Source organism: Microtus ochrogaster (assembly GCF_000317375.1).
Source record: "Microtus ochrogaster isolate Prairie Vole_2 chromosome 6 unlocalized genomic scaffold, MicOch1.0 chr6_random_2, whole genome shotgun sequence".
NCBI classification, from domain to species: domain Eukaryota; kingdom Metazoa; phylum Chordata; class Mammalia; order Rodentia; family Cricetidae; genus Microtus; species Microtus ochrogaster.
The window spans coordinates 1306817-1333557 of record NW_004949095.1 but is presented as its reverse complement, the minus strand read 5'-3'; the positions used below and the strand labels follow the sequence as shown (position 1 = coordinate 1333557).

General features: G+C 43.2%; 1 protein-coding gene across 2 annotated transcripts in view; it reads right to left on the bottom strand.

Moving 5' to 3' along the window:
- Positions 1–26741, bottom strand: part of Colgalt2 (collagen beta(1-O)galactosyltransferase 2) — a 97787-nt gene that overhangs the window by 3079 nt on the left and 67967 nt on the right. Inside the window, exons 5-11 of one of the 2 annotated variants that reach the window (XM_026787635.1) lie at positions 23238–23442; positions 17901–18020; positions 12958–13034; positions 8845–8951; positions 4294–4426; positions 2887–3014; positions 2159–2191 (exon numbers count right to left, since the gene is read on the bottom strand). In XM_026787635.1, the coding sequence (XP_026643436.1) occupies positions 2159–2191; positions 2887–3014; positions 4294–4426; positions 8845–8951; positions 12958–13034; positions 17901–18020; positions 23238–23442 (803 nt within the window). The remainder of the gene's footprint in view (positions 1–2158; positions 2192–2886; positions 3015–4293; positions 4427–8844; positions 8952–12957; positions 13035–17900; positions 18021–23237; positions 23443–26741) is intronic. The other variant, XM_005363861.3, reaches the window with a different exon arrangement.

The following is a 26741-nucleotide window of genomic DNA, read 5'->3' as shown; positions in this document are numbered from 1 at the left end:
TGGTCTGTCTTTAAGCCAGAAAGGGAAGATACAAAGAGATGAAAAAATTGCTTGGATGATTTCCCAAGGATGATATGGGATTTCCAGCTGTGTTTAGAGAGGTTGGAAAGGAACGAAAGAGGCCAGATGTGGGAATCTTGAGTTTGTTGTTTCCCTCCCCAGACTCTCAGCCTTGGGTGCTTTCTGTACCACTGCCCAAGTGCTGGTGTGAACAGAACTGAAAAGGCTGTGGTAGACAGAGTCAGCAGTAGAGAGTGTAGAAACCCAAGAGGAGCCCCAAAGGGTTCCTTCTGGATGGGCTGAGTGATAGCTCTGAAAGCCTTCCCCCCTTTACACCCTGCCCATGCTCTAAAGAAGGCACAGAGGTGTGCAGAATGAGAGCATATTCCGTCTTCAGCTCTTCTGGGGACTGCACACACAGTCACGGTCATTTCAGCCTGAAGAGTCTGATTTCTCGTGTGTAGCAGGAAAGACTCTTTCAGTAAATACCTGAAATGTGGCTGCAAGCGCTGAGGAATTGAGTTTGTAATCTTACTAATTTAAATTCTAATTTAGGTTGTGCCCCGATGGACCCACCTCCAATACAACTCCTACACATAAGGCTCAGGGAACATCATGGCAGAAGGGGAGGCAAGATTGTGCGAGCCAGAGGTTATAGGGTATCTGCCATAAGACTGGATGCCCCAGGAATGTGGGAAGCCACACCCATGGAGTCTCGACAACATGGTGGCCCAAACAAGACCCAAATGAGGATGGCACCAATAGGCATGCCAACATAGATGGTTTCTACCCTAGATATAGTTAACTAAAGAATACCCAGAGCAGGAGAAAGAGTCTCCCCACCCTGGGGAAGAACCCCCAAATTGGATATCCAATACCAAGTGATCATCCCTGAAGTATATACATACTCATAACATTCTACAGACTAAACAAGCTATATTTAGATATTTAGGAATAAATATATTTATATAAATATGTAAGATGTACATATATGTAACAGCAATTAAAGAAGAGGAGGCAGAAGCCATGAATTTGAGAGAGAGCAAGGAGAGCTACATGGTAGGGGTTGGAGAGAGGAAAGGGAAAGCATTGAAATGATGTCATAATTTCAAAAGCTTCAAAAGGATTTTAAAAATAAGTTACAATTTTGATATTTTAGCTCTGTAAAATATTTTTCTTCCTGCAAAGCAAGTTTGTTATCTGGTAGGACTACTGTTGAACAGTTAACATTTTATTTTCTGGGTATAAATGTGCTCTGAGTGTAATTATACATGGGCTTTAAAGATAGTACAAATACCATAAACTATCTCATTAGAGGCTAAAAATATTGCTTACATGCTAAAATAGGTAATATTCGGATATATTTGGTTAAATAAAACTCCTTCTTTCCTCATTTATTTTTTAACTTTCAGTGTGTTCAGAAAATCTGAAATAACATATTTGGCCCACACTGCATTTCTTACTGAAGAAAACGGCCAGATAAGTCCAGCCACTGTCTAGATTTTCCTGACGGAAACAACAAGGCTGCTAATCACGGATGGATGACTAGCTTTTATGTTTGGCTGGAGCAGTTCCTCATTAAAGCAGCTATCAGTTCTCTAAAACATGAATCTGTGACATCTTAGAATACTCTTTCACTCTTTCTGTCCTTCCTTCTTGGGTCTGATGGTACTCTGGCCTGAGAATGCACCAACCGTGCCACCCACAAGGAGGGCTCTGTGCAGAATCTCTGCTTTAGCTGTCCTGGACCGCGTTTTCCATGATTATTGAGTGTCAGTCAAAGCTGACTTTCCGTGTATCACGTGAGCACAGCGTAGCTTCCAGTCTGTGTGGGCTTGAGGTTTTACCATAGGAAGGTCTGAAGAGCAGTGACTTCTGGAGCCTAGACCCATGACCTCAACAAACTGTTCAGGATATGGAGCACATGGCTCAAGTCCGACAGGGGAAGGCCTCCTTTTATTACATTGTACTGGTTTTTGCAGTCTAATTCCTATGAGTTAACTGGGTCATTGCTGAGTTCCTTTTAAGCTCAAAATGGGCCATTTTCTGTGAAAACAGGTGTTCCACCAGGGTCCAAAATGATCTTCCCTGCTGAGGATGGAAGGGCAGGGAAAGTTGGGCTGTTCCCAATGAGTGGGTTCTGATTTGACAGTATTACCTTGGGTGCACACCTGGGGACCTTGGGGTGTTTCTGCCTCACCGGAAGGAACAGGAAGCGTTGGTTATTTTACAAAGAAAGAGAAAGAAAAGGAGAGAAGGGGAAGAGAAAGGGTAGAAAGAAGAGAGAAAAGGTGTTAGCTTAGAGGCAAGAGAGGAGCATTAATTAACATTAGCTCTGAGCCAGCACCCCTCCAGGGAGCCTGGCTTCCTGCCCCCAGCCCAGACTTCAGTGTTTGCCTTTGTTAGACAACCCCCTTCCAGCGGAGGAGCTTTTTCAGAGCCTCCCACACCCACCCGTCAGGGACTGCACAGGCAGCCTGGTCCTGGGAGCTGAGCCCTTTAATGAATGCCTCCTGCTCCCTCTTCACACCCTGCCCACAGGCCACTTTGCTTTGCAGGTGAAATTTTCATGGTCCTCCCAATGGTCATCAGGGCTTCTCCACTGCTCGGTCAAGAGGCCCCTGATAGTCAGGCCAACGCCAGTCTCATAAAAAAAAAAAAAAAAAAAAATCTCCTGTAGTTCTGTAGTTTCTCACCTTGGACAGTAGGTGGAGGAAAAAAAACAACTGCCCAACTTCTCCCTACTTCTTATTTCTGGAAACATCTGTGGTGTGAAAACCATGGGAATGGCAGGAAGCTTGCATCGGGTCTCCTGCCCGCTGGAGAGGTGGGCTTTCTGTACCTTGGCAAAGACTGCCTTTGAGTGCTCTCTGCCTAGTGACTCACATCAGTTCCCAGTCCAGCTGCGCCTTGTCAATGTCATCCATCAGCTTCATGAGCTTCTTCTTAAACTGATGCTCAAAGCGGACATCGTCCTCAATGACGAGCGTCTTCTCCAGGTCCCGGTCAATAACCTGTAAAGGCCACCGGTTGGGGAGGGCAGGGAGACTGTATGAAAACTTCGATATGCATTTTTATTTGTGAAAGCTCCTAACTTGGATCCAAGAACATGTCTGTGGACAGCAGGATGTATCGATGATGGTGGCATATTCATTTATTTATTTATTTATTTATTTATTTATTTATTTTTAAATATTTATTTACTTATTATGTATACAATATTCTGTCTGTGTGTATGTCTGCAGGCCAGAAGAGGGCACCAGACCTCATTCCAGATGGTTGTGAGCCACCATGTGGTTGCTGGGAATTGAACTCAGGACCTTTGGAAGAGCAGGCAATGCTCTTAACCACTGAGCCATCTCTCCAGCCCCCGATGGTGGCATATTTATAGCACTGAGGTCAGACGATCTACAACTCCATCAGTGTTACAGTGGTAGCAGTCAGGCGGGTTGATGTCTTTCATATACAATACTGAGGAGTCACGTGTATTGTGCAGTTCCAGTCACATCAAAGAAGGCACAAAGACAGGCCATACCATGCTATCAGATGTTAGAATGGTGATAACCCTTGGGGGAAGAGTGACCAGAAGGCTGTGCAGAGGGGGACACAGTGTCACTTGTTTCTTGATGCCAGTAATTATTAATATGGGTGTCTTTCCTGTGTGTGATTTCATTGACGGTACCTTATGATCTATGTACTTCTACATATTTCTGTAACATTCTATTTAAAGCTTAAAGAAACAAAAGACAAGCAAAAAAAGAAAAAAGCTGGATCATTCAAGGACCAAGGGGTCTGTAGTTTGGTTTTCTTTTTTTTTGTTGTTATTTTCCTTTCTGGGGGGAGCGGACCCTTATTCATGGACCCTGCACTCCAATGCCACCTTCATTAGTGTCTGGAAGTGTAAGACACAGGATCAAGCTGTGGCTCTGACTCTTCTTACCCATCCTTCCTGTCCCTGCCTCGCATGCCTCTGTGTGCATGAATTCATTTGATAAATGCTATCATGACAGACACATACTAACCGCTCCTGTTTGCGGTGGAGATGACCTAAGAGAAATCAAGTCCATACGGTGTGAATGTCTTCACTTGCCACCACCCCACGTCTCACTGAGGCCTCCGTCCAAGTGTCTTTGTTGCTGGCCTTGGGCTGATGGGATGCGCAAAACAAGAGCAAGTCTCAAGCTTGCTTCTGAGACAGCCATAGGCTCCTCTCGCATCCCATTCTAAGCCACCTGGAAAGTTCCGTTCTCCCTCTTCCTCATCACCAAACTGTCCCTCTAAGTCATTAATCACCTCTTTCCAGACAGAGAAGTGGCTAAGGAAGCAGCCAATTTCACCCCGCGTTAGAGGCCTGGAGGAGTAGGGATCCCGGTACCCTGGCAGCATCTCAATGTTCCAGGCCTTCAGCTGGCTTGTGTTGAGAGCCCTGCGTGATAAAGAACACACATGAAGATATCTAAGTCAAGGTGTCCCCACTCCAGTGAGGGGGAGGAGAGGAGAAGGAGAAGGAGGGAGGGAGGCAGAGAGAGAGAGAGAGAGAGAGAGAGAGAGAGAGAGAGAGAGAGAGAGAGAGACTGCATGTTTCCTCTGAGCCTCTGTATACATGGAGAAAGTTTCCTGTAATTCTCTTGGTGCCCACAGGGCTGGTTTGCCACAGTAGCATCCTGAGTATGATGATGGTAAAATGGCCTCTTCTACATGCATGCATCCCTCCCAGTACACAACATGTTTTGTTTTGTTTTGAAAAAATACTCTCCTAATGAAGGAGAATCAATTTATAGGCCCATTACATCCCAGAAGGGCCGAGAGCCAAAAGTAATGAGAAGAGAAACCATGCTCATGTGGCATTCCTTTGGACCTAAAACTAAAACAAGGTCCAATATAAAAACAACGCAGATAAATTTTCCAAATGGTGGGGTACCGGTCTCTCTATAAAAGGAATGAGGCACTGGTGAGAATGGCCGCCATCAGTTTTCTAAAACTCTGGAAACTAACTAAGGTCCTACAATAATCCACATAGTATGTGTTAAGGCAAACAGCAGAATCTCTTTAAGCACAGTTGGTTGTGTGGGTTTTATCTTTACCTTAATTGAACCCCTTTCTCCCCAGTCCTACAGCATCCTTGAAAACCATGAGTAGCCGTGAAACCTGGGGTGAAATAGTCCCTGAAGTGACAGGGTGGAGGGGTCTCCCCAGGACCTGTCCCTAGGACACCACCCCTACTCAAACCAGGCGTCTCCAGAAGCCCCATTCTCGGAGCCTGTCTTTATTTGACTGTACTGTGGGCACGGTCTCTGTGAATGGTCCTCTCTGCAGGCATTTGTCCAAACTCGCTTTAACATCAGCGTCATCTGGGCAGCATTACCAGTTAGGTCTAAGGAGAGGCTACCCAAAACAGTTCAGAGGAAAAGCTGAGGGCTAAGATGCTTATAATACGGTTTTAAAAAATCTTTATTGTATCTCTGAGAATCTGGGAGACAAAACTATACTCAAAGCTGTAACTTTTCCCAGAAAAAAAGTCCCAAAGCCCCCACTTCCTGTTTTAAGCCTTCAGAAGCCAGAGAAAAGGGTAGTGATGGCAAATGTATTAGACATGGCAATCAACAACAAGGAATTGTAAATAATCTAATTATATGCTGTCCACAAGAGACGGGATGTAAATTCCAAACACAAATAGGTTGAACGTAAAAGGATGGAAAATGATACACAATAAGAACAGCAGCCGTAAGAGAGATGAGGGGCTATATTAATATCAGAAAACACAGATCTGCAGAGAGAATATTTTCTAAAGACGACATAGGACTTACATATAAATAACACTTGACTAACATTGCAAGCCAATTAGACCTAACAGACATCTGCAGAATACTCCATTCAATGACAGAAAGACATGCCTGTGTTCAAGCGTCCCTGGAGCATTCTCTAAGAAAGCCATGTGTTAAAGCACAACGACCACAGAGACCATAAATCAAACCTCTGTATATTAAAATGACACAGTCGAATGATCAGTAACAATGGAAGTTGAGAACTTCACAAACCCATGAAATCAACACACTTCTACATAATCTATGGCTAAAAAAGAAATCAAGAGGGAAACTAGGAAATATTTTGAAATGAGAGAAAATTCAGGATATCGCAACTTAAGAAGTTTATAGCTGTAACAATCTAATTAAAGAGAAATACATGTGACCTAACCAACCATTTTTGAAAACTAGCAAAAGAAAAGCAAATTAAACTCACATTAAATAGAAAATAGAGAATAGTACAGCCTACAGTAGAATAAATAAATATAGAAAGGAAAACCATGCAGAATACGCACACACACACACACATGCACACACGCCTGCTTATTTGACAAGATCAGTAAAAACTGGCAATCTTTTACCTAGACCCATAAATAAACAAAGCAAGTAGTCTCATTTACTATTAAATTACTAAATTCAAGAATGAAAGAGCAGGTATTCTACTGACCTTATAGAAGTAAAAGGGTTATATTATAAATGTTTGTTAGCCAAAATTTTAAAAAGCTAGATTAAATGGGCATATATGTACAAAGGTGAAACTACTGAAATTACTTAAAAATAAGAAATTTTGATTAGGTCTAAAACAAGGAAAAAAGGCAAATTAGTAATCTGAAATTTCCACAAAGAAAAGCCTAAAGCCAGATGTTTAAGGAAGAATTAATATGAACTCTTAACAACCTTTTCAAAACAAATAGAGCAGGAGGGAACCAATCCCAAATGATCCTATGAAGCCAGTATTATTTGAAGCAAAACTAGAAAATGACAGGTCAATATTCCTATTAAGATAGATGTAGAATCTTCAAGAAAATACCAGTAAGTAGAATCTAGCAACAGAAGTGAGGGACTGTGTGCATGTCCAGGATACAAGTGTGGTGTGAAGATGTGGCAAATCAGCATTCCATGCTGATAGACAGGAAGCTATGTGATCACTTCAATGGACGATGCATCTGACAGCCATGTTAAGAAATTACAAGAAAACGATAGCAGAAGATATACATCATCACCTCTCTGAAGCCACACCTCTAATACAGTACTCAACAGAGAAAAACTAAATGCTTTCTCCCTGAGATCAGGAATATGATCTCCTGACATATGACAAAAATGTCAGTTCTCAGCATTTCTTTGAATATTATTACCAGGGCCATAAGGCACAGAAAGGAAATGAGTGCTATCCAGATCAGAAAAGAAGAACAAACACACACTTTCTCCAATTGTAAATGACAAGGTCTTGCCTACAGGAAAACCAGAGCAATTGGAATTCGAGTTGATAAATATGGTTGCAGAGTCCATGATAAGGATACAACATCAATAGTGTTTGTATACATTTGGAAATAAATATTTAAAAATTAAATTAAGGAAATAATTTTATTACCATGCCATCAACAAATGCCAAGGGACAAATTTAACAATGTAAATGACTTACAAACTGAAAGCAACAAAACCTCGTTCAAAGAATTGATGTAGATCTAGTAAGTGAAGCAACTTGTTACGATTCCTGGCACTCTTCAACTGAGTTGGAGCGCAAGCGTGTGTGTGTGCGTGCGTGCGTGCGTGTGTGTGTGTGTGTGTGTGTGTGTGTGGTGTGGTGTGTGTGTAAAGCAATTAACACTCACAGAACACCAGGCACCTATGATAGGTAAAACAGCCTTGCGAAACAATAGCAAAGGTTCAGGACTTGCACTTCCTTACACACAAAGCTACAGTCATGAAGTCAACGTGGAACCAGCATAAGGATAGATCTATAGATAAATTTAATGAAATTAAGAGGCCTCTTACATTTATGACCAGCTCACTTTTTTTTTTAAAATTTATTTATTTATTAAGGATTTCTGCCTCCTCCCCGCCACCGCCTCCCATTTCCCTCATCCTCCCCCGATCAAGTCCCTCTCCCTCATCAGCTTGAAGAGCAATCAGGGATCCCTGACCTGTGAGAAGTCCAAGGACCGCCCACCTCCATCCAGGTTTAGTAAGTTGAGCATCCAAACTGCCTAGGCTCCCCCAAAGCCAGTATGTGCAGTAGGATCAAAAACCCATTGCCATTGTTCTTGAGTTCTCAGTAGTCCTCATTGTCTGCTATGTAAGTCCGGTTTTATCCCATGCTTTTTCAGACCCAGGCTAGCTTGACCAGCTCACTTTTGACAAAGACTCTAAGGATTCAGAGGGTAAAGTGCAGTTTCTAAAGAAGTGGTACAGGGAAACTCAGATGACCACATGTGAACAAGAAGGGAATCCCTGCCTCACACCATATATAAAACAGCTCAGCGTGGATTGAAGGCTTAAATATAGGAGATAAACCCGGCACACACCTGTAAACCCCAGCACTCTGGAGGCTGGGGTAGGAGAACAGTGAGTTCAAGGCAGCCTGGGTTATAGTCAGTTCTGTGTATGTGTGACTTTCCTGTCACATCCCCAGGAAAAAAGGCACTGTGGTCAGACCCGGAGGAATCTAGGTGTCTCACACAATGGGACACATAGACCTTTATCTACTTGGTTTGTTTGTTTTCTTCAGACCAGAACAGAATTCCAAATACATTCCTTCTTCTACGTGAGAGGAAACTGGAAACCACCACAACCACCACAACCACCACAACCCAATGACCAGAGACAGGGAACTCCCATCCAGTGGTGTGAGGATCAGAGGTCACTGGCAGGGCAGTGGGTCCTAGACCCACGACACAGGCTGAAATGAACATCCTGGCTCCTATGGGCATCCTTCTCAAGCGTCTGTTTTCTGTGGCCCACAGCCTTAGAGGATCCTCCCTCCAGGATGCTTTGCACCCTACTCCAACCACATCTGCAAGGGGACAAGTAGAAGACTCACTTCCCATCCACGGCCTCCACGATCTTGACCTCAATCTCCTGTTCGTAGAGTGTGCGCAGCATCCTGTCCCGCCTGTCCTTCCTGCGTTTGAGGTTGATCATGAAGATCTGATGTGGGAAGCAAAGGGGGAAGGAGAAACAAGTGGATCAAGGTTTATTTCAGGTTAATTGAAAAGCTGAGCAAACTACTGTCAGGGCCAGAGGGGTTTGCAGGATGAGGAATGGGAAAAAGCTATGGCACAACACTGTGTTTCCTTACCAGGCTCACAATGCTAGTTATCAAAATGGAGTTGATTTCTAAATGCAGCCATCAGCAGTGGCCTAGCCTGCGGTTTCCCCGCTATTCTCCCTACTCTTGAGAAAGTAAAGTTTAAAAAATTACTACCCAAAGGCCAAAGGTGAATTAAACCATATGCATACAGCACTGATGGGGAAGAAGTGGTTTACCAAATGGCTAAATCAAACCAAGTGAGCAAACGCATCTGTATACTTGTGTTTTTAATACCATCACTTGCTCTTTGTCCTAGGCCTGTTGCCCCTATGCCTCAGTTTCCTCATCAGGAACTGGGATCACTGTGGCTCTACCCCATGAGTATGTGCTTGGTATCATCACAATCCACATCCTAGGTAAGGTAAGCCTTACGTCTTTCAAAAACTAAAGAAAAATCTGAGTCTCCATATAGTGCTTTTAATCCTCAAACTTCCAAGATCTCATTTTCAGAAGCTTGCCCCCCTCCCACCCTGAATTCTTCAGCTCTCCAGAGCTAAGAGGAAAAAGAAAGTGAAGAAAATGAGGCCATTCCCTTGGGGGTTACCCTTGACAGACAAGAGACTAGTGTAAAACACAGCTTTGGGTGTGATATTTGTATGGTGCTCTGCAGAGGACACCTGCTGGCTGTGCAAAAGGAAGGATGTGCAGGTTGAGTTTGTGAGTGGGGGCTGAGTGCCCCTGCACCCCTCCCCTTGGCCTGTCAATGTCTGATTGACAGCAGTATTAATACATAGATACCACTAAGGCCACGGAAGCCCCGTGAACACTGCTGCAGGTGAGCTAACACTGACAGTGGCTTATGTACTTATATAGTGGGGATGGTGTAAATGCGTGGCTGTGTGGAGGTCAGAGGGTAATCTACAGGAGTTGGTTCTCCCTTTCCACATGGGTCCCAAGGATCATACTCACGTCTTCTAGTTTGGCAGCAAGGACTTTCGTCCGCACAATTATCTTACCGGTCTATAAGTTAACATTTGAATAAGGGCCTCTTACTACAAGCTATAATGAACTGATTTGGAATATTAAATGATTCGAAATTGGGAGATGGTAGCTGCCAGCGGGAATTTATGTCACAGCGAAGGAGAAACCTACAGGAATAGGGGAGTTGACACTCATTTCCTCCTGATTAAGCAGGGGACATGGCAGAGGACATTCAAACCCTCTGGGTGACCCTGGGGAAGACATTTAATGCCTCTGGGTTATTTGCTCTGATATCTAGAAAAGGAGGGGTTTGAACAAACCCACCCCTTAAGCCCTGTACATTTGAAAACTTGTTTGTATCTGTTTTATAATAAAGTTGACTTCATCATATAATCAGATTGGGACTCAGATTATTACTGTATTGAGTTTTGGCTCCATGATCATCCTGAATACAATTTTAAATATATGTTTCAGGAGGATCAGAGGTTATACTAACTAAGCTTTCAGTTTTCCCTTGCAAAATAGTCTCATGTCTGTTCATACACAGATTCATGGGAGCAACCGAATCCTTTAGCAACATCTCTGTGTGATGGGGGCTCGGCAGGCACATGGCAGCAGGATTTAATTTCAGGGTTTACCTAACTGGATAATTTATTAATAAAACAAAAAAAAATTGGCCATGATTGCTGTGTGCGGTAAACTTGGGATTTTATAGCTTAAAGCTCTGGGTTCTTTCATGCTTCGTTTTCTCCTGTTTAGAATCCTGTCAAGGGCCGTGTGCCATTCCCAGGTTTTATAGACATAGGAAGGAAACGGCATATCCCCTGCGCAACCACAGAGCCACCTGGGGTCACCCGAGGAGACAAAGCAATACAAAACAAAATAAACCAAAATAAACGGAGAAGCATACCAAAAAGTCCCCTGCAAACTAGAGGCCTCCCATCTAGGAAGTTTTTAGTAAATAATAGTCCTGTCCTGAGCCCTGCCAGGGCAGGGGCAGGGAAGTGAGTAGCCACGAAGGAAAAACACAGACAGCTCGCTCATACTCAGTAAACAGAGCAAAGATCTGAGTGCCAAATGTAGCCAGACACCAGCAACCAGGTCACAGCATGGGAGGACCGAAAAGGCAGCTGACACCCCTTTTCCACAGCTCATGTCTGCTGCAGACAGAGAAATGATTATCCCTGGCTGTGGAAAGTGCAGTCCCTGCCTGCCTCACCTTCTAGGGCTGGCCTAAGGCTGCCCAAGGCGGAGCCAGATGGTCCTGGTTTTGTTTCATTGGCTGTGATTTGGTCCTCACAGAAATAGGACTCTGGGAGGAAAAAGGAGATCCTGAAAGACACTTGAGCGCCCTCTCCTAGGGGATGAGAAGAGTCCAGAGCCCCATGGGATGAGAGCTGCACTCAGTCACAGGAAGTGTGTGTGTGTGGGGGGGGGCAGCCCACCCCAGGGAGAGGCCACACACTACATCCCACCACACCCAGGTAGGGCCCACCCACCCCTGTGGTACTGGTCAGCTCACCCTTGTAGCACTGGTCAGTTTTGAAAACTATTTACTATTTACTATTTTTAGTAAATAGAATTAGACTCAATAAGGTCTATTTATACTTTGCCACGTTTAAATTCATCTCTCCTCTTTCTGCCTTCTGTGGAAATTGCACAATCACTATTTGATATTCATGAAGTACCCATTTCAACTTGGAAGTCTAGCTTCAAGTCAGTTTTGTAGAGGAAAGCCCAATTCCTGCTTCTTTAGCTCTTTGGGATGGATGTGTTTTGGGACACAGATGTTAATGTTTCAATGTGATAAGGCCTTTTGCTCCTGTTAAAATGTACCAAGTTCAAAGCACAATGCTTGGATTTAAATCCAAAGCCTCTGGAAGAATTCTGTCTCAGTTTGTGGCCTCCTGGAATGTCACAGCTCCAGACCACAGAACTCAGTACTGACCAGCAACCACATAAGGGGCCAGGAAGGGCTCCGCGACACAGACTCACAATTCTGCCCCTGCCGACCGTCTGTTTACACGCTGCCAAAAACAACGCCTCTGTGTAGTCTGCTCCCCTCCCTTCCTTCCTTCCTTCCTTCCTTCCTTCCTTCCTTCCTTCCTTCCTTCCTTCCTTCTTCCCTTCCTCCCTCCCTCTGTTTCTCCCCTCTCCCTCCCTCCTCTTCTGCCTCCCTCCATCCCTCTTTTCCATCCTCCCCTTTCCCTTCCCTCACCACCCTCCTTCTCTCTCCTCATTTCCCTACCCTCCTCTCTTTCTCCCTCTTTTCTTTCCCCTCCCCCTTTCATTTGTGGTGCCAGGAATTGAACCCAGGGCTTCATTCATCCTGAGAAAGTGCCCTACCATTGAGCTACCCGCCCACTTCTGCTTTGTTGTTTACATCCTTACAATGGCATGGTAGACGTGGCCCTAGGAAACTATCGAAAGTTCCTGCCTACCGGGAGACAGAATTTTAGAACACGCTTCTCTCTTCATTTGTCCTTTGATTCTGCCCTCCAACTTTTTCCATGGAAGAAAAGCAGAAAGAAAACAAAACATAGAGTGTTCTGGAATAGTTTTCCATCCACTCACCTATGGCAGAATAAAGTTAATGTCTTCAGAACATAAAATATATTTACCTTATCCTTGAACCGCAATAAGAAGTTCGGTAAAATACATAGCAAATTCACATTCGTGGCTAAATAATTCTTTTTGATTCAGTTTTCTCCAGTCCTCCTTTGTGAAGACCAGAAAAGAGAATGACAACAGACCAAGTCCTCAGGGCCTTCCCAGTTGCCAAACATGCCGGCTTTGTCTCAGACATGTTTGGTCTTCTTGTTCAACATGAACACACGTGTGCATGTTCGCGCGCGCGCGCGCGCACACACACACACACACACACACACGGAGAGAAACAGACAGAGAGAGAGACTTTCCTACCTCATCAAATCCCATCTTGTCTGGATACTTAGGGACAGCTGACACAAACTGGGAAGGTTCCATTGGAGGACGGTCAACTGGAAAGCAGAAGAAAGAGTGCTTTGTTAGAGGAGGGTCAGGGAACAGACCTGTCCCAGCACCACAGTGTGGAGGACTGAGCCCCGTGCTTGACACCAGGGCAGGGACAACCGTTCTGCGGTCCCCTCAGTACCGTTCATTTCTTCATTCCACACCCTGTCCAGATCCTTTCTCTCATCTCGTCCTTGTCTTCTCTTCACCAATTCCAACCAGTTTGTGTCCCTGACATTGCATCAACGTGCTTCTTATGAAAACTGGTGGCAGAGCTCTCTTTCCCTTCCTCCTCTCCTTTCTTTCCAGGCTCTCACTCTGTAGCCCAGGATAGTCTGGAACTTGCTATGTAGCTCAGGCTGGCCCGAAACTTGTGAGTCTGCTGCCTTAGCCTCCCAAGTGTTGGGATTCCAGACATGAGCATCTGGGACGGTGTTCTAGTCTGACATCACTGAGGGTCACTGCTTCATCCTCATTTCACTGGGTCTCCCAACAGCCTTTGGCTCTTTCTCAAAACATACCTCCTTATTAATTCCCAGCTTTCTGGCTGCCAGTCTGCTCTGGGAATCTGTCCTCCTTTGTTTTTCTACATGAGGTCACACTGTTCCTTGGCTTCAAATATCCTTGTGGTGCTAATGATTCTCAAATGTCTCTCTCGATGGATTCTCTTCCTTGAATCCAGAGATTCACGTATCCACTTATCTCCTGGTCTCTCTACTCTGATATGCAATAATACTTCAGGCATATACAATGAAGTGAAGACTTTTTTAACTCAGTAAGTTGTATGGACCAAAACATTGGAGTCATCGTTCCTAAGTCCCTCGTTGCTTTACAAACCGCCTCCAAGCCTCTGTGAGTACAATGGGCTCTGCCATTAGCATGTACATTAAACCTGTCTGCTTCTCATTACCTCTCTGCTACAGCTCAAGTCTCAACCACTAACATCTCTCAGCAGGACAAATGTATTAATCCCGTACACTCTAATACCCACACCACAGCTTAAGTGATCTTTCTAAACACATAAATCACATTACACCACCCAATGGGCTCACATTGCTCTTGGGATAAAATCCAAATTCCTTGCCATGGGCAGTGTGTTCTGCATCCATCCACTACTTCACCTCCCTCTGCCCAGCTCCTCATTCCCTACCATGTTGGCATCTGGCCCTGGAACTCTCCCAGGATTTCTCCTCTCTTTATATGTATTGTTCTTTCTGCTTGAAATCTTTCCCCCAAAGATTGATGCAACTCTTTCCTTGACATATTACCTGTGTCTTTGATGGCAAGGTTTTTGCTTGATTTGTTCATTGCTGTATTTTGTTATTATGTGAAATTGTGTACTATGCATGTGTTGAGTGAATATTTACAGCCTGACATTTTTTCCCTAAAGCCTTCATTTGTACTTTAGGATGGCTATTCTACTTTTTCTGGACTATCTACTTAAGCCACTCCAACCTATTTACTCCTAATATTTTAGCCCTCTATCTTCCAGCATGGAAATTCCTTGTCTGCTCAGTTTCTTCCCTTACCCTGTAGTGTTCTGTCATATCAGTCCTCTTGTTTGAGCTACCCACTTCTATCCAGGACCTGCTGAAGAGGCACCAGGGCTGCACATGACCACACAGGTGATGGGAACTTCTCTCTGTTCTAAATTCCTATTGCCTTTGCATCTGTTGTGTTCACAGCATGCTATACTATTGGTGTCTTTTAAATATTAGTCCTGTCTCCCCAATTAAACTGTGATCCTCTGAAAACTGAGGGTTAGCTATAAAATGTTTTGACTTTCTAGTACCTTTGTGGCTTGACTCTTATCACAGGTATGTATCCCCATCTATTCATTAAAGATTACATGTTCTAATGAGTCAATCATTTTTCCTTTTCCTCCCTTCCTTCCTTTCTCCCTTCCTCCCTTCCTTCCTTCGTTCCTTCCTCCCTTCTTTCTTTCTCTCTCTCTTTTTTCTTTGAGGCAGGGTTTCTCTGCACAACAGCTCTGGCTGTCCTGGAACTCACTCTGTAGATCAGGCTGGCCTCAAACTCACAGAGATCTGCCTGCCTCTGCCTCCCAAGTTCTGTGATTAAAGGTGTGCACCACCACAGCCAGCTTCATTATTTTCCAGTAGTAATAATTTCTATTGCCTTGTGAATATCCTGTATGGTTTAATTTCTCATTCACCTCTATTCAGAGATTTTACTGTTATGATTTCATCATTACCAGTATTTTATCCTTCCTACATTGGCCTTCCATGCACAGTTTTGCATTATAACTATCAAGCTTTCATCTTTAAGTGGAATAAGGCATTAAGAGTAAAAGATAGGTTGGAATGGATACCCTATAAGTTTATTTTTAGACTTCCTGAGGTGCCTGTGGGTTTCCAATTGATTTAAAATTTCAATTATGCCCCATGTTGTAATGTTCAGGATGTGAACTCTTAACAAAGTTAAAACCAGATACAGGAAATGCAAGGATTAAACAAAATGCCATGAATGCATCCCTTAGCGTGTGCGTGGCCATGTGCAAGGAAAGCATAGTGAAGGGTGGGACACCCAGGCTCTTGTCATGTGGAGTCCACCTGGCTAGAAAAGGGATTGTGCGTATTTGGAAGGTGTAATCATTAAGATCTTTATTGATCATGCGTACGAGAACTTTCCTCATGCTCAGGCCTGTGGAGGAACACAAGAGAGCACAAGTCTGCTTGGTCACTCCGTGAGCTGACATCTACTTGGGAGTCAAGACCGTCAGCCATGAAATAGCAATAATAAGGGTTGGTACTTTCGTGAAGTGTTAAATGGAGACATAATAATTGCTAAATTGAGTCATAATTTGTCACCTTCATTATTTTGTGAAACTGATTATAAATATTTACATATATATAAATATAGTTGTCACACTTATTTTGTGAAGCTGATTATATGTGTATATATATGTAACTATCATACTTCATTATTTTAATTAGCTGATTACTCTCAATCCTGCAAAATTGTTATTGTCACTTTATAAAATGAAAACAAAGCAAAAAACTCAAAACTAAAGTGATTCTCTTTTTGTAAGTGTCAGAGCCTGGGTTCAAGATGTTTTTTCTGGCTCCAGGGTCAATGCTCTTATCAATACAGTTTTCCTTCACTTATTTATTTATTCAAATGTCTGGCCATACACTCAGGAAACATTTATCTGCTCCCAATGCATGTCTGAGATACAAGGCAACAAGATACCAAGTTTGTCTCCTAGAGCCTGGGACATGTGAAAAGAGTCAGAAACAACACACAGTGAAGAAACTCACAAAAGTGGCACTGGGGAGATGGGAGATGGTTCAGTAGGAAGTGACTTGCATGTAAGCATGAAGACCTGGGTTCAGATCTCAGAACCCAGGTAAAGTCAGGCATGATAGTTCATTCTTATAATCACAGTGCTGGGGGCTGGGGGAAAAGAGAACTGCCAAGACAGGCAGATTCCCTGAGTCACTCACTCGTCAGGCAGCTCAGCCCATCAGTGAACTCTGGGTTCAATGAAAAGACTGTCTCAAAAATAAGGTGGAGGCTGACAGAGGATGGACTTTGGTCCTCTCCCTCCACGTGTACACATTTATATCCATGTCCGTGCATACATCCATGGACACACACACTGTACACACACGGAGGGAAGGGTCTTGAAAAGGATTCCTAAGGGTTGGTCCAAGAAATGCTGTCAGTGAGTCAATCCTCATTCTGCCATTAATTCTCCTGGCCCTCCTCTCAGTCACCAGCCAGTAACGAGGCAGTGAGCAGTACTCTATGTCCTGAGACTAACACGCTCAAAGGTAGTTTAGAGGTGAAGAGAATGGGAAGCAGGTATTCACAGACAGCTCAGTGGGTATACAAAGCAAAGTTGTGGGCTTTTCCTTAACATTTCTCTTTTGTTCTAAAAGCCTTAGTCCATTTAGAATTCCTAAAATCATCTAGACATTGGAGATTTTCCTATACATACCTAATGTTGCTCATTTATCTGTGGCCAACACTTGGCTGCATCTTCTCACATCTGTGACCTGATGTCTATTACTAGATTTTAAAAATTCTTTTCCATTTCTGGAAGCAATACTTTAGTTCACATTCTAATTATCCTCTGCCTAATTTTCCATGAATGTCCCAAATTTTCTTTTCAGTTCTGGTGTAGACCAGCCCTCATTGTTGGTTTGTGATCCGTTTGTTCATCCAGTTTCACTAGAGTGACCTCCCGAAATCCGATTTTCAACCTGACATCTCTTAGCTCAAATTCCTTCAAAATTCCCTTCCTTACAGAACAGGCCAATGACTTCTAAATCATTAGAGGTTTCTGCTTGGGCTCCTGGCCATTTTCCAGCTCTCTTCTCACTGTGTCTCCTTCCCACCTCCGCTGTGACAATCACAGAAGGGATTCCTGTTGGGGAGCCACTGCAGCACTCCCTCCACGACTGATGGATCAGTTACCTTGTAAGTTAGCTACTGATGACCAAACATACCGATTCTGAAATTATGCTAGACTCAGGGACAATGACAACACAGAGCTTAAGGACATGGGATTTGGAGATCCCAAGTTTGGTTCAAATTTCAGTCTGCAATCAGTAGACTCATAGAACCATCTACACTTGAATTTCTTCAACTTTATTTTGGGGAAAATAGTTCTTCTTCATGGAGTTGTTGTGATGATTATTGAGAGAGTATATGTTCCAACATAAGCTATTGCTAAGTTGAAGTTATAATTGCTGTTCTTGTGTTAGTGTACACACACAGACATACATATATACACACATACATACATGACTTTGCCCTAGACCTGAAAGAAGTATCTTTCCCATAATCTTATAATTAGAAAGTAGCAAAGAGAATATTAAAATTATTGTCCTGCATCCTGAGTCACTCACTCATTGCTTCTATCTGCACGTGGATGAGGTTCTCGATGTCTTCCTGCAGTGTCTGATGGGGCTTCAGAGGGATGGGCAGGTAGCCATAATGCTCTTTGTTGCAGAGGTACATCTGGATGCCTGAGGATATGAAAGAGCAGAGTCAACGAATCAAAACCCACACTGTTTACTAGGAGAGGAGACCGGACTGTGGCTGACATTGAGTTCAACACTGAAACTGAGCAAATGGCTTGTTTGGGGGGAACTGACTAGAGAGCTTCACAATATTCTTTTATTAAAAATTGGAAATGCAGAATTGGGGGCTCTTAATAAACCCTGGACCATCCTTCGGTCCAGAGGAAATTGGTTTTTCTTTCTGAAGGACGAGCACATTTGTGGCCTGAAATGAATGCTATAAAAGCATGAAGCAATCAGACAAGAAGGAGGAATTCTCATTCCAGAGAGCAGAACAGAACAGCATAATCTGCCTACAGGAAATAATAAGAAGATGAGGAATGAAATCCATATTTGACATAAAACACACAGGAAGACCCTGTAAGGCTGACAGATTATTAAAGCTAAATCCAACCGCACAAACACAGTTAAGATACAAAGGAAATTTATAATTCCCCATGATTCTTCTTTGTTTTATTTTTTTTCCTTGTGCTGGCATGGATTTGGAGTGACCAATGAACAAAATTCTCAAAAATAAGTCCATAATGGGACAAAAATAACCCTTCCTATCAAATCCTATTAAGAAGCTCCAGTATGGCAGAGCCAGCAATGCCATAGTTTTCTTCCATTCAATTCTAGTATTCATAGCCCCACCAGTGAACTGGGGAAGCTAGAAGGCACCTCTGTTCAATCAGGAATGGGGACTCAAGACGGTCTCACAGCTGATTTAGTTACAAGGACAAACCTGCCAAGCTTGGGACCATGTCCTCAAGCCTATGGTGTGCTAATTGCCACAATCATCAGTGCTTTCCTGAGGAAATTATCCACATTGTGACATTTTCATTTGGGGCAGATGAAATTTCCAGAAGTCAGCTACATCAAGCCAGGTGAGGCTGTCTTATGTGATTAACAGAGAATGACAAGGAGAGAAAAGGGCCTTTGTCCTCCACCTTTCCCCATTCTGGTTGGTCTCACTAGGCCCTGTCTTTCTTCAGTTGAACTCACTAGCTGTGTTAGTTGTTCACATGAATGTCTCTGGAAACTACAAACCAGAATGTGACTTTTTAAAAAGTTGTAATGAACTAAAAAAATAGGGAAAAAAAAAGATTTAATGTTTAGGTTGCCTCTCTATTTTAGTTAAATAAACCCCATTTTTCCTTTTAATGTCTCAAGGCTTCCATACAAACAGGATATGATACCTAGCCAAACTATCCACCAGGCAAGCAGGTACAAGAAAGACATTTTCAGACATGAAATGCAAGGTAAATAAAATATTTACCTTCTACCACACTTTTTCAGGAAGTTACTAGATGATGGAGAAAGAGGAAAAAGAGGAGGTGAGTAGGAAGGAGAAGGAGAAAGATCACCATGCACAAGAAACACTCAAGACACAAGAGAGGTGGTGCAGGACAGAAGCAAACTCAGTCCCCGGTTGATGGCTGCGACGGCTCTGAGATTAGAGTGTATCAGAAGATTTCAAGACAGATATCTTGGAATCTTATAACATGCACAAGGGGACAGCTGATAATTATGAATACTCTAAGAGTTTGAGAAAATGAGTTTTCAGTTGTTTTAGTGATGACTCTCTCTCTCTCTCTTTCTCTTTCTCTTTGTCATATCCCTCCACACAGAGGGGGAGAGAGAGAAAGAGAGAATTACTAAGTTTGACAAAGGAAAACTTTGTAGGGATCTTGGTGTTTTAGGATCATGTGATTATAATAAAAACCTGCAGCATCTTTTGGGAAGATTTGTTCATTTTTACTTATGCGTACTTGTAAGTGCCTATATGTATGTTGGTGTGCCCCATGTGTGTGTGTGGTACCCAAAGAGGCCAGAGGATAGCATTGATGCCCTGGAACTGGAGGTACATGCAGTTGTGAATCATCATGTGGGTGCTGGGACCTGAACCCAGGTCCTCTGCAGAGCATCACATGTTCCGAACTACTAAATCATTTACCCAACACAACACTCAGCATATTAAATTACATGGAGAGGACAGGGTATAAGGAAGAATGTGTTTCCACATGGAAGGCCAAAGGGAAGTGAGCTAATTTATCATCTTTTATAATGGAGAGTTGATTTGGGGGAAAAGGGGCTAAAAGAAATAGAGAAAATGAGAAGAAAACAGGTGCAGGCTACTTAGAAACAAAGCATGCTGGGCTTCTGAGCCCATCTTCAGGAGTGGCACACTGGGAGTACTTATCTTAATAAACCATAGGCCACTGAACTCTCTCAACTCATGGATAATATGATAAAAAAAGGAGATATGCTGATAATTAGAGAAAGCTTCTGAGAGTATATTGTAGTAAAGTTTCTGGTGAACCTGTGGGAAGGAGAGGAGAGCATTCTAAGGAAAGTGCTTTGTTTTGCTTATGAAGACACCGAATGCTTTCCTGACAGCTCACATATACCGAATAGTGAAGACTGATAAATAATCTCTTTCCCTGTGATGAAATATTATACTCGGGCTTTGATTGGTCCAGGGCCACCCAGTAAGTCCTTAGTACCAAATCTTTGTCTCCAAGAGCCAGTTCCAACTTTTTTCTCCCTACTGGAGCTTACAGCTTAGTCTAAAGGGCATTAATCTTTGGGACCACAGTCCCTACACCGGAATGCACTTCTGACTGCCACTGATGTCCCAGAGGTAGATGGGCCTGCCCTCCGCCCACATTACTTATTTGGCTCACAGTGGGGTACTTGGAAGCTGCCTGCACAGGACCTCTGTGCCCACCATACGCAAGTCTGATCCCTAGCTACGTGGGAGCTCAATTCTTGCCCCTGGCCTCATCATTGCCACAGAGACTTGTCTATAACCCTCATGGTCCTGCCTGGTTCAGAGAGACAATTTGCTTCTTCTGGTACATTTTTAAAATTATGTTCTGATGGATAACACACATCCAGAGAATTTCGGAACAGTGGAAACAAAATAATACCAGCTATTTTTCACCACGACTCTGTCAAGAGAGAGAGAAGTGTTTTTTCTTTGGACTCAAATGAAGAAATGAAGAACCTTGAGATGTGGCATAGTTATAGTTTCTGTCATACTTCTGAAAACATCAGTGAAACATGACCTTAGATTGCACAGCTACTAAGCAGTAGCCTTCAGTAATTCTCTCTTGCCCTGTTTGCATCAGTACCACCGATCTGGCCCTCAGCGCTCATAGGTGTCAAAAACTTAGTTATGTTTCCACAGCTAAGGATCTGAACTCCCCAACAATTACAGACACAGTGCCAGACATAATTGTAGGACTTCTCTCCTTTCCCACCTCTTGTTTTCCTTAGTTAATCTGCCAACAGTTTTGGGCATCCATATCTGCTTGTAATATTCCACAAAGATCTCTGGGAAGCCTGACAAAGAATGCATAAAGTTCTGGCGATTAGGCCATACAAACAGCAAACATGAAAAGTTCCAGTATTGTCTGCATCAAGGCCTAACACCTGGGTGTGAGTTTAAAATGGATATACCATCATTTAATCCCCAGGTTGCAACAATAATTTGTTAGGCACCGGCCATCACCATAATCACAACAACTCATTTCTTGGAACATCTTTGCTTCATATTCTGAAGCAAAGGCTTGGCAGAACTTGCTGGAATAGTAAAAACTCTGCCTCTGCTTCTGGCCCTGGAGAAGTTGGAGTAAATCATTCATCAAGAAGCAGCTCCTGCTAACATTGACACAAGAACATTCGTACAAACTTCCAGACAGATGAGTGCCCTTTCCTTCACATAAGGCTCCCTGAATGACTACATCTGACCAAGCAATCTAAATTCTTCTACCAAACAGGAAAACCAGCCTTATAATTTCTACAATATTCTCCTGCTTTTCAGAGACCCCAGCGAGTGGGGCACCCATGACGTGTGTGCACTGCAGCTTGGGTCTGTGTTAGCAACCTCATCTTCCAGCAATCTCTCCAGATGCCGAGGGGCTTTGCAAAATCTTTTCACCATAATTTATGTCACCACCATGAGTTTATTCACCTTCTCCTTGGTTTCTAAACTTGTTTTGTTAGAGGCTAAATGACACATTCTTACAGGCCCTGGCTGCTGTCAGGAAGGCCTGAGGGACTTAGGAGAGCTTTGCCTTGGCAAAGCGGTGAACCTTCCTGAACTCTTGTTGTGACTCAGTCTTCCCCAAGGGGATGGGAGGAAGGAAAAAAAGGGGGGAAAAGAGAAAGAAAAAAAAACACCTTTCCGTATTATTGACTTGGCTTTTTCAAGAAGCTAACAATCCAGTGGCCTTGGTAACTCAGCAGGTACTTAAGTGTGGCTTTGCATTGCCTTCCACAGAGATGGAGGCTGGGACTGCTGGCTACCTCCACCATCTGTTCCCAAGAGTGAGAGCGAGCTGGGGTTTATGACCACACAGAATAAGGATGACATTCTGAGCCCCCCTCCCAGTTAAGAAGCGACCTCTTGCTTAGTTCCGGCAAAGGGGACATGCATGGAAGTGCTGGGTTCAGCTTCTGGACTGCACTCTGATGGGGCAGAGGCCCATAGTCTAGTTCCTGCCTTAATGTATGGAGCATCCCTGGTGCTGAGGCTGGATCCTACAGTTAAGGGCACTGCCTCCTGAATTATGAAAGGATGGTGAGGAGGAGTCTGGGCTGCTAAGAACTGAGCGACGGAGCCACTACAGCACGCAGATTATTTCTGAGAAGAAATAGTTCCATTTGTGAAGCTTGGAGACTTTTTCTAGGTTCCAGTTTAGTAATAGGATTCTTGTAATTAGCAATAGCAATCCCATCAGCTCTAGAGTTTTCAAGACTCATTATCACCATCTCCCCATCAACTCAGATCCTTCCCAAAAGGGAGAGTCTTTTTTTTCTTTTTCTCTTTTTCTTCTTCTTTTTTTTTTTTTTTCTGAGACAGGGTTTCACTATAGATTTTTGGAGCCTGTTCTGGAACTAGCTCTTGTAGACCAGGCTGGCCTTGAACTCACAAAGATCCGCCTACCTCTGCCTCCCCAGTGCTAGGATTAAAGGCATGCACCACCTGTGCAGAACCAGCCCTGGCTCTTGATCTTTGGTGCTTAAGGACTCTGGCTTGGTTACTACAAATAATTCATTGCTTCTCACAGACTTGAGATTGGGAAAGAGGCATTTTTCAATATTCGCAGGACACAAAACAGAAACATGTCTTTTGTAGTGTTTCTAAGGTAGCCTACAGCCATGTACAAACTGTACCTGCTTGCCTGCTGGAGAAGGCAAAAACGATGATGTCGTCAAAGGTCCAGGTGTAGTCCTGGTGTGGGGGGTAGAAAGCCAGCTTGGTGGAGGCCTCTTTCCTGAGGTCAATCAGGAAGGTGGAGTGGACCATGGGGACGGGGAAGCAGCCCATCCTCTTCCACTCTCTAATCTGAAGGTAGTCTGGTGTCCGCTTATAGAAGCCCTGGAAGACAGCAAATGGATGGACTAGGTCCTCTCTTCTGAAAGCATCGTCACCTAGACACCACAGCTCAATAGAAATCTCCAGAGTGTCTCCATTCTCCTTATCCTGAACTAAGAATTTCTAAATGAGCCCCAGAAATGGATCGGCATTTAAATCACAGAGGGGTTTTGATATGGGTTTTGATATAAGGAACCATTTCCATCCCATTTCTGTTGATTTGATATTTTCACCAAGTGTAGTACATCTAGGCTTATGGTTAAATATGAAGGATTAATATTAATATAAAAGGGGGTACAGCAGACAAGTATGAACACATCCTGATCCTTGAACTCAGGCCCTCTGAGTTCAAGCCTTACCTTAGCCCCTTATTGCTCATAGGTGCCTCAACCCTGCTATGCCTTTTCCCTCAGCTCTGAAACAGGGACAGTCAATACTATCTACCCCAGAGGTTCCTCCCCCCACACAATTTAGTGAGATTAAGCTGTGAAGGACCTAGAATAATGTCTAACATCAAGAAAGTATCAACTGTTATTGGCTAGCATTGAAATGACTATGTTATACTTGGCTGATGTTTTTGAAACATGTATTATTTTCACATATGTCATGGACTTTTTTTTAGCATAATTGATGGCTTGATATTTCAGTGAAATTTCAACTGCTTCACACTGGGGGGAGGCAAGTTCTTCCACCCAAGCTTTAACACTTCCTCCTGTATGAAAGCATGGGACAACCCAGCCTCTCACTTCGTGGTTTTCAATGATCCAACAAATACCGATGGAGTGCCTGCTCTAATCCAGGCTGAGATAAATGATGAAGAATTAATGAATGAGATGATACAGGATTATCCCATGTGGGGTGTAGAATCTTGTAAAGGTTATCCACTCCGGTGGTACTAGTCGTAAAGACCATAAAGACATTCCAGGAAGAAGGACAACATATCTCACCAAAATACACTTTAAAGTGTGTAGGAGCTTTGAAAGGCCTTTACAGAACATGTGGTCGGAGGTGGAGGCTCAGTGGGTCGACTGGAAAGTTTCACAAGACTACCATTGTGAGGTACACAATGTGCAATGGATATACACATTTCTAAGTATATGGTGCATCTCTAGTTGTGATGTGAGCACCAGGCACTGCATCTTCTATTTCTACATATGCCTTTCACTGTGTAGAAGTTAGCTGAGCTACTTACCCCAGCATCCCATATGATAAGGTCAAACGGCCATCAGCTGAGACGCAGAAGATGTGAGTCTTTCAGTCATCCTAACCACTTGCTAGCTCTTTGATCTTTTTTTAAGCACCGGTTTTCCCTAATGCTTCAGCCTATGGGAGTCTTAAAAGGGATAATGGGGACATTGGTTTTTCAAAGAGCTCCCTACAGACTCAAATTAATACCGTCAGGAGCAATATTCTTAGGATGAGAAACTTGGAAAATTTAGGAGGACAATGATTCATTCAGTATCCCGAGAGAGAGGATGGTAAGAAAGGAGACAGAGTAAAAAGAATTAACACCTTCTCAAAGACAGGTGGACACAATAGTTGTATCACTGTTTCAAAAGAACTGAGGTTTATTGATAATAGGTCTTTTTCATTAGCCAGGCAACGCCAAGATGGTTTTGTTTTGGATATGTGTAAGGCCTTTGGAAAGCAGGGCCACCGTGATCTTATGATGTCATTGGTCATTTCCGTTTCCATCCAAGTTGAAAATGGAAGAAAGCCAAGAACAGATGAGGATGATTATAATTGGCCCAGTTTGTACAGAACTGAGTTTTGCTCTTCAAAATAAATGAGCACATTCCTCCTATTCCCTTTTAGTAAGGAACGAACAGACTCTTGAAAGCTGCAGGCACTGGGATCACCTCCTCCCACTGCTGCCGCTGGTGGCGAAGCAGAACTCATTAAAAATAAGCCTCAAATGGCCCGGCCACGTGGAGCACTGCAGACTGTGAATGTGAGTTTATGCTAACTTAATGTTTTCTCCAAAGAAACTGAATGAGCTTTCTGCACATCAACTCATTGTCTCCTCCAAAGACAAGTGGATGGTAAGAATCACTGAAAAATCTCTTAGAAACAAGGAATATAATGGCAATGAAACTGGAATTCCTGGTCTGGTGCTATGGTGGTGCCACTGGTTATTAACACTTTCAGCAATGTTGCAAGCCATTTGAGATGTTGGTAGATTAAAATATGTAGTAGCAAAAGTCATGTCAACCCTTACAGATCTGGTGAAGACCTCTTGTTTTTTGAGACAAGCTCTTATAACGTAGCCTTGAATTCTTGTTTTCTGTTTCTATTCTGATTGAGACAAAATTTCATGTAGCCTAGGCTCTGACTTCCCTATGTAGTTGAGGATGGTTATGAATTACTGACCTTCCCCTACTTCCCAAATTCCATCCAGCATTCATATCCCCCCCCCCCTTGTTTTGTTGTGGTATCAGTGTGTATCAGTTTCCTCTAAGACTGAAACATTCTATCCTGCAGGGAATCTTCTTAAACAACTCAAAATAGCTTCAGGAAACCCCAGAAACCGACCAGATTCACTCAGCCCCTCCCTGCAGGAGTAAGTAATAAAGCACCTGGGAGCTATTCTCAGACTAGCCAAGCTGCGATAAAACCTGAGATCGAACTTCCAGTTGCACTAGGATGGGACTCTCTCCAATGTTGAGCTGCCCACATACAGGCTGTGGAGTGTTCTCCTGGTTCCCAACTCTCACCTGTGCTGGAATACACGTTGGTGATGCACCATTTTTGAGTCGTTTCTAAAACTTAGAACATGCTACCAATTAGGATCCCTCTGCAAAAGCCAATTATCAAGTATGCATCATACTGTTGGCCTCATTCCTTATCTGAAGCCAAACCAAATATAAAAAGAGAGACAAAATTCAGCTTTCTGGCCATGAGAACACATTTCCTCCTTCATCATGTTGTTGTCTTATATGGATACATTATATTGGTGAGTTTAATTTTTCTGTCTAATTCACTGAGAATTAAAATAAAACACTTGGTGGTATCTACTGTAACAGATATCTAAAATTTGAGATTTTACTGTAAAAAAGTATTAGAAATTCACACTTTTAGCTTCAATTTTTGAAAAGCAAGCTTCTATGTCAGTTTCAATCATCAGAACTCTATGGAAATAAATATTTATCAATATATATCAAAGATCACCAGAAGCAGGGCAGTGGTGGCACACTCCCAGCACTCAGAAGGCAGAGGCAGGCAGATCTCTGTGAGTTCGAGGCCAGCCTGGTCTACAAGAGCTAGTTCCAGGACAGGAACCAAAAGCTATGGAGAAACCCTGT